Source organism: Falco peregrinus, chromosome 3, assembly GCF_023634155.1.
Source record: "Falco peregrinus isolate bFalPer1 chromosome 3, bFalPer1.pri, whole genome shotgun sequence".
Classification (NCBI taxonomy): Eukaryota; Metazoa; Chordata; class Aves; order Falconiformes; family Falconidae; genus Falco; species Falco peregrinus.
In genome coordinates, this window is record NC_073723.1 from 49,918,090 (window position 1) to 49,933,592 (window position 15,503).

Sequence of the window (15,503 nt, forward strand, 5' to 3'; positions counted from 1 at the left end):
GTGTTAGATGAAATGTTTTTTTAGACAGGTGTATTATTTTAATAATACGTTCGCACTTTTATCACTTTCAATCCTTAGATGTCAAAAGGCTTTACGAAGGTAAGTAGTACCTCCCTGTTTTACTAATAGGGAAATTAAGACAGATTATGTGACTCAGGCTGATGTCCTCCTAAATATGGATAATTACTAAAATGCTTGTTGCTAAACATGCTAGTTACTCTATCTTCCAGAAATAATTATCACATTATGTATCTGCTTTCTCAAAATACCAAAGTGATTTAAACATAGTTGCATGATTCAGTTCCGTAAGTATTTTTTTAGTATTTATTGGACTAAGATATTGTCAGTCGAAATTTATGGAATCCAACTTAGAGGTAGACACAATTCAAAAGCAAAATCAAAACTGTGAATATTTCTACCTTATATACAGATGGTTAGGGGGATTGAGCATGTAAAGTACAAGGAGCAGCTGAAAGATCTGTGTTACTCTAGCCTGCAGAGAAACAGCTAAGGGAACATTTAATTCCTGACTTGACTTCTGAAAAGGGTGGAGAATTTAGCTGGTAGACTGGAGTCCAGTGCTCCTCACAGGTACATAGCAAACTGAAAGAAGAATGTTACAAATGGCAGCAAGGGGGCATTCTGCCTGCATATGGGAAAAAAAAAAAAACCAACTACAATGGTTATCGCTACAGCAGGCTGCCTAGAGAGGTTGGGGAATCTGTCCTAGAAGATCTTTTTAACTTCATCAGAAAATCTGAGTTGCCTGATTTAACTTTGAAGTTGGTCTTGTTCAAGCAGGAGACTCCAGAGGTTGCTTCCAACTTATTCTGTGATCTTTTGGAAAAATCAGAAAGAGCAAAACTTACCTTGGGCCTTTGTTTTCCTGCTGCGTCTCTTCCCATTGCTAAAGAGCCTTATTTGGTACTCAGGTGAACAATTACAATTTCAAGGAATATGAAAGTCCTTTCTGTTCATAAAGCAGTCTTTATAAATTAGTTGTGAAGCAAATGAAACTAGTAGTGTATTTGAATGCCAGTCTGAATAGTATTGAGAGTGACAAAAATGTAACTACTGATTTTTTTTGTTGTTGTTCTTACGCAGCTAACACAGATCTTGAGAACAGGACAGAACACATGGGAAAGTAAAAATATCCTTGCTGTTTCATTTGCTCCACTAGTGCAACCTAACAGAAATGACAACGGCAAACATGACACTGTGGGACTGCGTAAGTGTCGTTTGTGCTCACTCCCTTTGCCTTGACGGGTTGTTACAGCGCGTGCTGGTGGTGGTCTGGAAGTAGGTAGGCTATGCTATACAGACATAATGTCATAGAACAGAAGCATAACAGTTTAGCAAAGCAGGAGCTTATTGATGCTTTTTTGTGCTCCTGACACATGTTCTGTGTTGCTGAACGATTAATGCCCTGAATTAAAATTATACAGTGTTTCCAGCTTATTTTCCAGACTTCTTTTCCTTTTAGGTTCAGCTTCTCTATTTCTAGTGAGGTACAGATAAAATAGGAAGCTGTCTGTCAGGAGTGCTAACTTCCTGATGCTCTCCATGAGAAAAATATTTCTTCTCTTCCCCCCCAAAATGAAAGGAGCAGGTCTAAACTGTGCAGCAGTGGTGTATGGTAGGATATTAAATAGTTGAGTGTGTTTGTGTCTGTCTGCAACTGATACAATGATGCCTAGCTGTATTTTGTTAGTCATGGGGGTTGGCTTTCTAATTGCAATGCTTTGAATTAGGTGAGTAAAGATACTTAGAAAAGGTCTCTGAAAGTACAACTGTTGCCAAGATAAGGGAAGGGGAAAAAAGTGGCAGAGAAAGGTGCAGGGTTGAAAATTTCTGTCAGAGTAGTTAGGTCTAGGAGTAGGATAATACACAGAGCTTCAGTAGCATGTGGACACCTAAATAAGCCCAGCAAAGACAATAGAAAATAACAGCTTTTCTCTCCTGTGTTGTTCTGTTAACCTTTAACCAAAGGGAAAGAATTCCCCTGTCCTCTTGTCATGTTTCTTGCCTCCATGCACACTTCTCAACTGTAAAACAGGTATAAACCCTTCAGGAGTCCAGGATGTCCTGTCAGGTTGCATTACCTGTAGCTGCTGATCTGGCTATTAATTTTGAGTCTGTATGTGAGCTTGCCAAGGTTAGTTCCTTATTATAGTTACCTTTACGGGTTTTGTTGAAAGTATAGATCCTTTTTTTTCTTTTTTTCTTTTTTTTTTTTTTTTTTTTCAGAAATAATTAATTCTGGTTGTTTCAACACTTGCTTTTTTAGACCTCAGAAATTATTTCCTGAAAATAACTTGTTAATGCAAGATTATTTTTTTTGTCCATTCTTTGCTTTAGATGTAGTCCATAATAGATAGACTGTATAATGACTGACAGTAAAATACAGAGGTAGCTTGTCAAACTTGCTGGTCTTACTATGATTTACTGCAGTCTAATTCCTTACAAGATAAAGAGGATTTTCAAGTGTGTTCTATGACCATTCCTGATTTTTCACAATGAAAATAGTGCAGACCAGTAGCATTCAGAACTGAACTGCAGTACAATAAAGGTGTTTCCTGTAAGTAGTTTAAGAATTTCAAAATTACTTTTTAGTGAGCAGAGAAAAATAACAAACAAATGTGCTATTAAGTTGGCATTACTTAGTAAGATTTAAACCCCCTCAAACTTTAGGGACTTGGAGATGCACAGTAAAATGAAATCAGTAAGATACGCTTCTTTCCACTGCTCAGTGGGGCACTGTAAAAAGTAGTGATATGAAGTGCAAGAAATAAAAATTGTGGCTAATTTCTTTTACAGCAGTGATGTCTACTTATTTCAAATCCACATACCGATAAATTATCTTCAGTTCAGAGTAGTCAGTAAACATTTTCCTTCTGCAAACTGTGGCCAGAAACTGCAGATGTCACTACTAAGTAAACGTGGAGTCTGTGCCATACTCTGGACAACCCTTGAATGCCTTCTGACACATGTGACGTTACATATAGATTGCAGTTACAACTGTCATATTTTCATAGGGTGTAGTAAAATACCTGTCAGCTAGTCATTCTCAGAGTAGAATCTTTTTCCTCATAGAAAACTACAGAGGTGTTGTTAAAGGATCGTTTTACCAACTTAGTTAATTAGGACACAGTTTGCTGCTACTAGACAATTAGAAAGAACCAGACATTATAAACATCAAAAAATTGCATCGTGTTCCTCTCATTTAAAAACAGAATAGTACCTATAATTTGAATAGTTTGACGAATGCTTTTAGGAAAAAAACGTAAGACAGATTGGCAGTAAACAATACTCAGATACTCATGTTTGGTGTAAATGATTTAAGAAGGCTTATTCAACACCAGAATGGTTACAGCTGTGTGGCATATTGCGAGCAAGGATGAACTCTGCCTTTGGGTAGACTGTATGCTATGTGATAAATGTCAAGCACAACTAGCACTGGTAAGGTAAATACTCTTCATCTCAGTTTTACATTTGAGCAGGATGTTAAAATGGTTGCATAGCTTCATGCTTAACTTTGTGTGGGAAGTGAACTTGTGGTGACCCACAGTACTGTATGTACTAAAAACTGATCATGAACCCAAGTACATCACTGGTAATGATAGATTTTATTGAAACCTTGATTTTCTTTTTTATTTAATCATAATGAATGAGAAAAGATGAAATGGCTTAGATCCAATGAAATTTTACTGTGGTTTTAAATATCAAGTTTAAGATCACTAATCAAAACAAAAAATGAGTTGTATTTCTTGGTCAGTTTGGCTTAAATTGATGAGTATCGGCAGAACTTAAGGCTACTTCTGTTATTTGAAGTTCTCTTTAGGTATCTCCTGAATATTTCTGTATTCAAACAGATTTTATATTACTCCAGGACTTCCTGCCTAACTGTCCTTCCTACCTATCAAGTGGGCTTTTTTTGTGGGTTTTTTTTTGTTGTTAATATTTGTTAATAGAGCAAGTCTGAAGCTTTCTAAAACCTCATTTTCTTTATGCTGTCTTCTGTGTGTCTGTTGTGTCTGGCATTTCTGAACAGAAGTTTAGGACTGTTAGGCCTTGACTTCCTTTATGCATTATGACTTGTTGATAGTTACTAATTCTGGCTTATGATCTGGGATATGACTGTGAGGAGCTTTGTCTTTAAACTTTTTAGATGCTGTTGTCTTCAAAATCAAATAGAATATAATCAAGCATAACTAGCACTGAAAATAATGTGATTATTTTATATTATCTTGCAGGATAAAGCTGAGAGCTTACTACTTTCACACCTTTTTCAGGACACAGCATTTCAAAATTTTGTTCCATTCTCTTCTGAAGGAAATTTTTTGTTATTCTGATTTTATGAAGTCTCTCTTACACAGTTCTTTATATTAGACAAATGTCTGTTAGTCCATTAACTTTATATACCTTCTGTTTTCATTTACTATAATTGACATATGATCTGCAATCATGGCTTGTTTAGCCTGGTATTATAAATGTGGTTTTGATGGTTAGATGGGGTTTTGTTCTTGAATTTTGAGTTGGTTTTATATTAAACAAATGGGGCTTTTGAAAAATTTCTGTTGGTGTTAGCTGATATCAGTGTTGTCATTCATAAATGCCCTTTCTGTCTCAGATCTGAGTAACTAGCATGCAGCTAAAATCAGTGTATAAACAGATTTTGTTTGAAATGCATAGTGTTTTTTAAGCTGAATGCAGTATTGGAAGTGTAATTATCAAAAACTATTTCTTCACTAACTTCTTTGTTGCTGTAGTCCCCATTACTTCTATGCTGCTCTGTATAGGAAGAAAAATTACAAGCAAAAAAGTTGAACAGGCTGCACTTTTGGCTGGTGTACTCCTTGAATTTTGTTTTCCTTGAAATTAGCTAGCCATTGCTCATCTGGGGCAGGCATCCACCAGCCCAGAAATACTTGGTCATCAGCTGCTTGTCTGTCATGGGAAAATATGTGGGTTTTGGCTTTTTCTTACCTGCTTTTTGTCTTCAGGACTTCAGTAATTTTGATTCCTTTTCTGCTGCAAAGATATGGGTGACTTACCTGGTTGATCAGCTGTGAAGTCAACATGGTCCTCCCTCATCAGTTGAATTTAGTAGGAAGTAGGGGAAAGTATAGTGAGTAGAATAAGGAAGCAGAAAAAAGGCACTTGCCTAAACAAATGTGACACAGAGGTAGAAATTGTTTCCTAGCAGTAGGTTCTTAAAACATTGCCAGCAGTAGGTCCCAAGACTTGTCAGGTGCTAAAAGATGACAGTATTTGTGGTATGCTTTCTTAAATTTATTCTGATAATCTGTTCATGCTTTCTGTTTGTCCTGCATATCTGTCAAAGACCTCTTAATTTCTTGGACTGTGCCACAAGGTTTGTCAGGGTGGCTCTATCTAGCTTTGTTTCATTTGCATATTGTATCACGTACTAAAATTTCTATTGTTCTTGGACATTACTCTTACTGCCTTGCAGCTAGTTCTTTTCACTAGAGGGAAATTTCACTTAGTATACTAACTTTTTTTTTTTTTTTTAGCTCCATGTGCTGTTAGGAATCTCCAGGACCTAGCTCGAATATATATCAGACGTACCCTTAGAAACTTCATAAATGAGGAGATGAAAGCCAAGGGTATTACTCAGAAGGCTCCTCCAAAAAGAAAACGCAGAAGATGTCGTAGACGCAGGATTAACACCTATGTGTTTGTCGGTAATCAGCTCATTCCTCAGCCTCTAGATAGTGAAGAAGATGAAAGAATGGAAGATGATAACAAAGAGGAGGAGGATAAAGATCACAGTGAGGCCTTGAAGCCAGAAGAGCCACCTCGAAATCTGTTGAGAGAGAAAATTATGAGTCTACCATTACCTGAATCTTTAAAAGCATACTTGACCTATTACAGAGAGAAATAACTTGTTTTAAGTAGAAATAATGCCTACTGATAGTTCCTTTATTCTTGAAAATGTAGCATTTATTAAGAAGTAGGTGGACAAATTATTATTAGTCTTTCGTCGAGACTGAAGTACAGCGATAAATCATAACTTATCTCTATCTTGTCTTTGCTACAAAGAAGACTTGCATTCAACAGTAGAATCCCTTTTTAAAAATCTATTTTCTTTAAATTTTGAAAATGCTGTTTTAACTCTGATAGAAATATATATTCCATTATGCAGCACTAATCAATATTTTGCATGGTAAGTCTTTTTTTGATCCCTAACAGATTTGTATTGATGAAAGGATGAGTGAAATTTTATATATGCTAAATAATTGTTGAACGTGCATCTGACTTGATGAACAATTTGTCTGTATTTATTATTACTAGGGGAACACCTTAAACATGCAGACACTTATCCTCTAATGTCCGAAATCAGACTCTTTTAAAGTTTATTTTACTATGGCTTTGTTGCAATCATTATTACTATGTTGGTATAGATGTATTCCAACAACACAAGTGCAATAAATGTATACAGACACTGAACGAGCTGGCTTTAACGAAATAAGAAAATAGAAGTTTTGAAATGTCAGATGACCCTGCTACTTCTGCATTTATTTCTTTTGCCAAAAGATCTTGAGGAAACTTAACAGCTTCTCTCAGAGCCTTAAACACCATATTGAATAAGAAGCAAAGCAATGCTTACTTCAGCTCTGCTTATATTTTACTCCGTTCTACACTTTCAGTATTTCTAACTAGAGGTACTTCCTCATTTGTGAGAAGTTTAGGACAGTACGTTTTATTTCTACAGTTCACAACATTGAGTCAAAATGTTTGGTAATAAAAGATTGTAATTTAGATTTCAGTCATCTATATTTACTGCTTTTAAGTAGAGGTAGAATTTCAACAAAGTTTAGTTTGTATTGCTTATTGGGATAGCTATAATAGTAGAAGTTAGAATTTGTTAAGCAAATGCACTTTAGTAAGTGAATTTTATACTTAACATGCATCTCCAAGAAGGTAGACTTGTGCTAGCCTATATTTTGTTTCTGAGCATGGCTCTTAGCACACAAATATTTATAAAATATACACATCTTTTGGAAACCTAAAGAGTAGCAGTGCAACTGTGGGGACCCACAATAGTGCTGATTTAAATCTATGATTTTTCCTCTTCTAGTTGTGAAGTTACTTGCAGTTCTCATTTTTAACTTTGTTTGCTTTTACTATCTTGATTTCTTCATTCTGTTGTAACGTAACCATGAGGGAAAACAGTGTTTATTGAGAACTCGGCATGATACGCATTAAAAGCCACAATCATTGGTAACATATGCCTATTGGACCCAGTGAAGAGAATTCCTATTGAAATATCCTGCACAATAGAAACAAAATGATCACATCTTTCTGAAACGGTCAACGTTCCTAGTCCAGGTTGTAACCAGCCAATGTTCATGTGGTCTAACAGTCCAATATTGACTTCAAAACACGTAAGCATTTTGTTGCATCTGAGAAGGAAGATAATATGTAATCCCATGAGACTGACTCTTTATTATGCATTTCATGCTGTAGTCCCTGTTTTTTAAGGTACATCATAGTAATGTTTAAGTGGAACTTCATGAAGGCCTGTTGTACCAGCATGTGGAGTTACTTTCCGCAATATATTTACAGTATAAGTAAAAACTACGTGAAATAAATATTCTGACTTTATTTTAAAAGCAGGAAAAACTACTATGAAAGTTTTCCAAAATAATTATACTAATAAAGTAATTGTGATGCTTCAGCTATAAGAATTGAACATAATCTTGTTTTAAATGGATTATTTTAGATGGAGTTTAAATAATCGGAAGTTTGAGGTTTTGTCTCTCCTCTTCTTGGAATCTACATCTATAAGCTCAAGAGTATGAGATGACTAAATATTACTTAAGTACTTCGAGGACTTTATACAGGATGCTTTTGGAGAATAAATTTCTGCATTCTTTAATGCCTGTATACTTGGAAAAATGAATAGCGGATGACTTGTCATGATTCTTCAGTATGTAAGTTTTTTTTCGGAGTCACTGAAAGAGAATGTTTCTTCTGTGTTTTATATGTGGATTTATTTTACACTCTTGAATTTATATTTGCATAAATAAAAAGATAGAAATTAAAAATTAAATAAAACTTAATTTTTGCCGTATCAGTTGATGATGGGGACATTGTTGCAATAAAATGGGGGGTTGTTTTGGTGGTTTCTGCTTGTTTGAATTTCTCTGGTTTTGTGCAAGTATTTTCGGTTGTTTGGAAATTAAGGTGCCATAGTTCATAGTTAGGTCAGTAACCTCTTAATAAAAGCTATTCTTGAATTTCAGAAGTAGAGTAATACACCTTTTTGCTAAAACTTGAATTTTTTAACAAAGGTTGAAAGTTGAGATGTTATTCATGACACAGGAAAGCTGTTTTGGGCCCAGCACTACTTCTGAAGTACTTGGCTGGAGAATTTGTTTTTTTCTAGCGAGCCTAGAACCTATAGATGAGCTATATGCTCAAGAACAGTTTCATGTGTTTTTGGTTTTTTTGCTAAATACTGAGGGTTGGTTTTTTGGTGGTTTTTTTTTTTTTACCTTCAACAGAGCAACTATCTGGGTCAAAATAAATAAGGAGAACTTTGAGGTAAGAACAGCAAGGGTGGGGAGCAACTACTAGCAAGTATTACTTTCTGCTGAAACTCTGTCTTGGTGGCAGCCTTATTTTTTTTTACCAATTAAAGGAAAAGTACAAGGTGGGCTACGCTGACTATCAATGCTGTAATTGTGGTCACTGTAAGGAAAGATGTGATGAGCTGGAATTTTCAGGGATTTTTCTCCTCTTTAGTATGGAGGAGGACTTGACACCAGTGCAGTCTTTTCACAAGACCTGGTGTTTTTAATCCCATGGTGTTCAGGAAAGACTGAACAGCTACCTCCCAAAAACTGGGGAAACAGTTTTAGTTGAAATGAACCTGAGCATATATGTTCAGCTGAGCACTGTTTCTTGCTTAAGTGCTGGAAACATAGTCTATTTTCTTTTTTGAAAATGCTGTCATTTCTTCTCTAAACTGCTTTTTAAAATGCATTTTACTTGTCAATTTGAAAATAGGGAATATAATGAAATGTGGTATGTTCTGATTAAAGTCGTTTTAACTCATTAAATATTAATCCATATCTACTCAAGAGTGTGTCCTTCCATCATTCATGTAATTGAGTAAAACTGAAGGCTTCTATCTTTGTGATTTACTAATCAATTACAAAAGATAAAGGAACTATGTTCTTCTTGGTGGCGTATACAGAAATCCACCTTAATGAGCTGCTAATTGTTTTGACAACACTTGAATCATGTATGAGGTCCTTTCCATAAACTTGTTTAGAGAAGGTCATTGGAGTGTAACTGGAACAGTAAGGCTTTAAAGTTGTGTGCTTCTTGATATCTTTCAGTAAAAGTCAGTGAAATCTGGATGTCTGGCTTGATAAAACACCTGTCTTTGGCTTCTGTAGCTTCACAGTGCATGTGTCAACTTGTTGAATGACTCTGCTCAGGTAAAGCTGGCTTGTTCAGCAACAAGCTTGCACCATGTTTATGGTCCGTATGGAACCAAGAATTAACACTGATGTATCGATGCTTTCTAACATGATGGTAACACTTCCTTTCTGGAGTCTTCTGATTGTCATCCTTTGTATTCTGTGATGCTTCAATGAGATTTGTCTAGGGAGCTACAGGAATTTGCATCTGCCTATTAAAGCTCTAATCTCTGCGGAGAACTAGGAATCTATGTAACGCCTTTCCAGGGGATTTTGCAAAAAGCTTCAGTGCTGGAGAGAAGTGAAAGCACTGCAGAAAGCACTGAATTTTCTCTCGCTCTTCCTTCATGTAGTCACAAGCAGCCTTGATGACCATAGGCTGGAAGAACAGAGGGCAAAAATGTGTTCGTACATGCTAAATCCTATTTTTTCTTAAATGCTCTTTTTTCTTTTTATGAGTATTTTCTCGCTGTTCTGCTAGCCTCTTTGTCCGGACTGAAAAATAATTCATTAGGGTTTACTACTGCCCAATTTCAAACATCTTCAGTACAAGTGGATGACCTCTACAAACTGAGAAATGTTCCTTGCAGGCAAGTAGACCTGCAGGGTTTCTTGTTGATACACACCTCAGTAGTTTTTTCTCTCAGACATTCTTTTGAGTTCTTCCACCAGTGTGTTGAGTTTGGGGCTTCTGTATACTTTGATGTTTGAAGCCTAGTGGCTTCTATTCATCTCACATCTCTGAAACTCAGGCTCTTTAAGGAAGCGAACTAGTTCAGGAGCCTTGCTTTAGACTCTCCTGAAATTGTGTTGGTGAATGGCAAGATCTTTATTAAAAATCTGACAGCCTGTGTGTCCAAGATAGAGATTGTTTCCATCTTCTGATACAAAGAATCATGACTAAAGTAGTCATTTTTACAGCAGCTGTCATCTAATTCCTAGTCAAGATCTGGAGTGTCACTAATCTCTACTTCCTAGAAAGGGGTAGGTAGTTTTTGTCTTTGGAACATGTTAAACTCAGAATTGTTTTAGGCAGAGGGGATCTGTATATGTACATGCACAATTACAGAGGTCTTAACAGTCTAATTTAAGAATCGTGATTAGATACTTCAGAAAAGAACAGTGCAGTTAGAGTGCTTTCATATAGAGGAAAGAAAAATCACAGTAGTAATCACAGTAATACAGTTAAAATTGTAGTGCATGCAGTTTAAAAGAAGAAACGGAAATTATGCTCAAGCTGTTTCCCCGAAGTGTTAAATCCACAGCTTGTAACTGCTGGAGAGGGTAACGGTTCTGTGCCTCTGCAGTCCTTTGTGGGAAAAATACTTTGATATTGCTGGTTCCTCCTTATTCCCCTAGGATCAGCTTGGGAATTATTTGTCTGTTGGATAATGTGCCTTTGCATCTTCTTTCTTTGTTGTTCTGTAGCTCCTGCTACAGAAAACCTGGATTATATGATGATCTGTTTGTTAGATACAGTAAATTGTTATCCAAAGACCAGTTTGTCTTGTCTTTTTTTTTTTTTTTTTTTTAAACTGCATTACAGAGCTGTGCACAGCTGTGGCATCTGCAGTACCAAATGTGGGCCCATCTCTTGCAACCCCATGCCGGTACACACCTACACTTCCTCATGTGTCCCCACTTCTCAGGGCTTCTGCTCTCATACCAGGGCTGCGTTTTCTATACTACGGCACTATGAGAATAATTACCCTGTTCTGCCAGCAATAACAGTGCTATCGATATAAAACTAGGCCTGTACCACACAAAGATAAACATGAGTAGAATGGATTAGCTGTAGACACAGTCAGCTGGAGAGAGTGCTGTCATGGCTAAACTGAGTAAAACCCATGGGAGGTGAAGGAAAGCTCAGCTATACCCAGTGCAGAGGCCTTGCAAACTCAGTGCAGTGTACGGCTTGCGGTTGGCAATGTCAGTACCATACTGCAAGGTTACACAAGGGTGGGGACAAGCTTTTGTATCTGTTAAGTGATCAGAAAGTTTTCTTTTTTGTTTTATTGGGGTTGGGAAAGGAGCAGGGATACAGGAGTGGGAGGTGAGAAATTTGTATAGGAGGCAGTGACTGATAAGTAAACTGACCTGTTGCTACTGTTTGTATCGTAAAAAAAAATTAGCAAGAAGTTTTGATTCCTGCTTCAAAATCTGTAATTTCTGCCAGTTCCCACGTCTGTACAATCAATAGTCTCTGTACACGTTGGTTTGAAAGGTGATTTTGCTTGTGTTCTAACCACTTCAAATACCTGTTTTTAATCTTTCTAACTATTTTTTTGTCCTGGTCTATGGTCTGTTTCTCTGCTAGAAGGTACAGTACATATTTGTGCTGTAATCTGTAAGGGCAAATGTAGAATGCACTGTTTTTGTAGTACTGTTTGCTCCACCTAATAAATCCTGTAAAGTTGGCAGTAATCTGTTACCGATAGTGACCTTCTTAAATCAACACCCTACAAAACTAAGTCTGTTACTTGTTTGTTTTAGCCTGGTGGGGGTGTTTAGGTTTGTTGGGTTTTTTTCTTTTTCAAACTCAACGCGTTGATTTTTCTACAAAAGGAGAAAAAAAACAGTACATCCCTAAAAAACGCTTTCTAACCTTGCTGAGGAATTGTATCAAGAACATTGTGCATAAGAAATTGCACCAAGAGAGGGCAGCATTGCCTTATGGAAAACTTGAAGGCTGCGTGCTGGTAACTGGTAGGAAAGACAAAATATCTACATTGATGTTTTTGTAATTAAATATTTCTTTGAGTAACTTGCTTAGATAAAGATCCCAATGAAAGATGCAGAATCGTTCTCTGAGTTGTTTTGATTTTTCCAAATAATTCCCTGAAAATTCTGTTTCAGTGGTATAGTATAATAGGGTTATTTTTTTCTGGGGGATACTTTAATGTAATGTGAGACCTTACCAGAGTTGCTGGTGTGGATAAAGTCTTCTACTCAGAAGTTCAAGGTACCACACTGTAAAAGGGTCTGTAAGGACTTGACCAGCTGTGTAATTGGGCATTAGATGCCTTCAGCTGCTAGAGTTGATCTGGATTTTGTACTAATGCTTACTTGAGACCATACGTGAGGACTGGATATTCAGGTGTGGAGGAAACATGGCTGTGCAGAAAATAGCTGTGCGTGGTATCATCCATACCTGTGCATGACTATTACAGACCTATATAATGCAGTATCCAGCTGCTGCTGTGCCTGCTGTACAGTGCTACTGCTAGTCGCCTGAGTTGGAGAGCAGTGTTGTTGCAGAGGCATTTGCTGGAGGGGAGGCTATAGTTGTGAAGGAAATATGCATTAAACATGAAGCATGTGGCGCTAAAGCCTGGCCCTAGCGGGACAGCACCTCTTGGAGAAAGAGGTGTAACCCGAGGGGAAGCATCTCGGAGTACTGCTCTGCTGCCAAGGGCCCCAACAGGAGTTTTGTCTATTCCAGATCCTCTGGCTATGCCACAGACAGATCCCACTCTTACCTTCAGTATTCACAGCAACAACCGAGCTAGCTGTCCAAGCCTCTGGATTATGTAGACTGGCAGCTTTGCAGTCCTGAGAGTTTAGCATCTCTGGCAGTTGCTGATCTACTTCTGAAAATTGGGAAAAATATGAAATAGTGGCCAAAAAAGCAAGCGTCATATTTAAAGCATGAGACAAACAGATCTGTCATACTGTTTGCACAGTGTGGTCTCAGCTTTGCTAATGATGCCAGTGCTGAGATGAGCATTGGCAACAATCATGCTCGGATGCAGTTTCAACTTTACTTGAAAAACAAAATGCATTTCTAAACTATTGTGGTAGCGGAGGGAGGACATGAATGCTAAATGTTAAAAGGCCAGAGCAGGGTTTTGCATGGATGCAAAGGTTGGCAGGCTTGTTAGCTCAAATAGCCCAAGGTACACAAAGTGCTATTAAGCAGCTTTCAAACCACAGTTTGTACATGCTGAGATGTGGGAAAGGGGTAACGAGCCATCTCCTTATGAAACCTCTAGTGCTTTGTTCCACAGCACCTCTTTTCTATTTTCAGATGCTCTCTAAAATAAGGATTGTGTGAATGTGTTGGAAAAAGCTGTTCCAGGATCACCATCCTAAGTACCTGCAGTCAATGACTTCTCCCATATCCAGAAACAGGGATTTTAAGTGTTAATGATTACTAAATCTGTTTAATAATGACATGCATCTCCATGACCTTACCTCACTTCAAGAAATTGGGTTTAAAAGTTAATCAGATTTTCTTTTCTTTTTTTATCCCTTGAGCACAAAAACAGATCTCATTAATTTTGTGGAGAAGCGGAGGTGACTGACGTTTTGGGGAGTGATACTGATGTGATACTAACTTGAGACTGATAATAAATTCTGATGTAACTATTTTCCTGTAAACATCTCCTTTTATTCCTATTAAAATAATCACACTAATATCCTTTTCTCTGCAGTGGTGGTAGCAGGTGGTAGTTCCGTCACAGTAACCTTGCTTTTTTTTATTCACTGCTGATCTTTCGCCTTGTGTGTAATCCATGGACTCCAGTGGTCGCAAGCCACTGTCTGTGTAAGATGATGGGAGGAGAATCTCATCTCTAGGAACTGATCACATGAAATGCTGAATGCCAGTGGATAGTGGAGTTACAAAATACTTTCCAGGCAAATACAAATTAAAAAAAAAAAAAAAAAAAAAGACAGACTTGCAAATCATAAAGGCAAAGGTCTGCAAAAGAGTTCAAGTGTCCAGCTGCCACTTGAGGCACCTGAAATAAAAGTTTGTATGGCCACAGCTACTGAACTCAACTGCTACCTCTAGTTCCCACCTGCCTGCCATGGAATTTAATAAACTTAGTTGTCACCTAAGTCTCAACAAGGATCGCAGAGCAGGTATTCCCCGGTTTAGTTTGTCCTGAAAGATCAAAATTAAATGCAGCTCCTGCTGGATTAGGCCTTGGAGAAGGTGAGTGATGCTGTTGCAAACAGCAAGAGATTCTGATGCAAGTGCTCTCTCAAAACCAGGAAGACAAATGTTTCCAATGAAAGTTCCTCTGTGACAGGTAGGAGATTTAATGGAAGTGAATGAACAGCTGTCTTTTCCTCTCTTGGGCTTCAATAGTTGTGGCTGGTTGAAGTGGTTCCCATCTGATCATGCTGACTGCTGTGAATTCCATGCTGTTTCCCACAAGTTACCTCAGATCTGTGGTGGACAGGTAGCAGGATAACAGGTCTCACATGATCTGTTTAACCCTTCTGGGGAAAAGAAGACCCACCGTGGAGCACCACAGAGCAAAATGTATGTTTATTTGAGTGTGCTTTATGTTAGTTTCAAATCTCATCTCCCCCTGCTTCCCAACCCCTGAGATGATAGCTTTTATACATCAGTTGCCTTTAATGATGTAGCCTTGCTTTGCTGCCAAGTTGCTTTGAGCTTTCACAATCAATATTTTAAAAAAGGGAGATTGAAAAGGCTATTGAAAATGTTTGGTCACAAGAATGGCAAAAACGCCAGCTATGCTGCTTTGACGATTTTTAAAGCTCTGTGTCAAAGCAGTTTTCTAATTAGTGCTTGGGGATATGGCTAAGAACAGACAATAAAATCATTAACGAAAACAGCTGAACAGTGAGTTTCTCACTGTGGTGTTCTCTGACATACTAAAAATAAATATTCTAGAAACTTTAGCTCTTTAAACAGAATGTAAACTTCTGACTTAAATTTCACCTATGCATCAATGTGCTAGCAGTTGCAAATATAATTCTAATGTATTTTGATAGAGAGCAGCGGTCTACTTGAGTAACTGAAAAATACTAAATTCTGATCCCATTCAAGTCAACAGGGGTTGTGCTATCACCTTCAATAAATACTGGATTTTTCCATTCAAAACAAATTTCCTGTCTCTGAAGAGACAAAAAGGAGATGAATTGTGTAGGAAAGCAATACGGTATGCATGTAGTGTGGAACCAGTTTCATGTCACATTAGTTTTTACAATTTTTTTTCCTGAAAGAATTTGTTAAAATTTGAAGCAAGGCCTTTTCTAGTTTGTAGTATAAGCTGAGCCTTCATAGAAGCA

General features: G+C 37.3%; 1 protein-coding gene across 7 annotated transcripts in view; it reads left to right on the top strand.

The window, feature by feature from the left end:
* Positions 1-8,087, top strand: part of PCMTD1 (protein-L-isoaspartate (D-aspartate) O-methyltransferase domain containing 1) — a 46,651-nt gene extending 38,564 nt beyond the window's left edge. For all 7 annotated transcript variants that reach the window (XM_055798821.1, XM_055798816.1, XM_055798822.1 and 4 more), the window contains 2 exons: positions 1,105-1,228; positions 5,535-8,087. In XM_055798821.1, the coding sequence (XP_055654796.1) occupies positions 1,105-1,228; positions 5,535-5,905 (495 nt within the window). In that variant the 3' untranslated portion in view covers positions 5,906-8,087. The remainder of the gene's footprint in view (positions 1-1,104; positions 1,229-5,534) is intronic.
* The last annotated feature ends 7,416 nt before the right edge of the window (positions 8,088-15,503 follow it).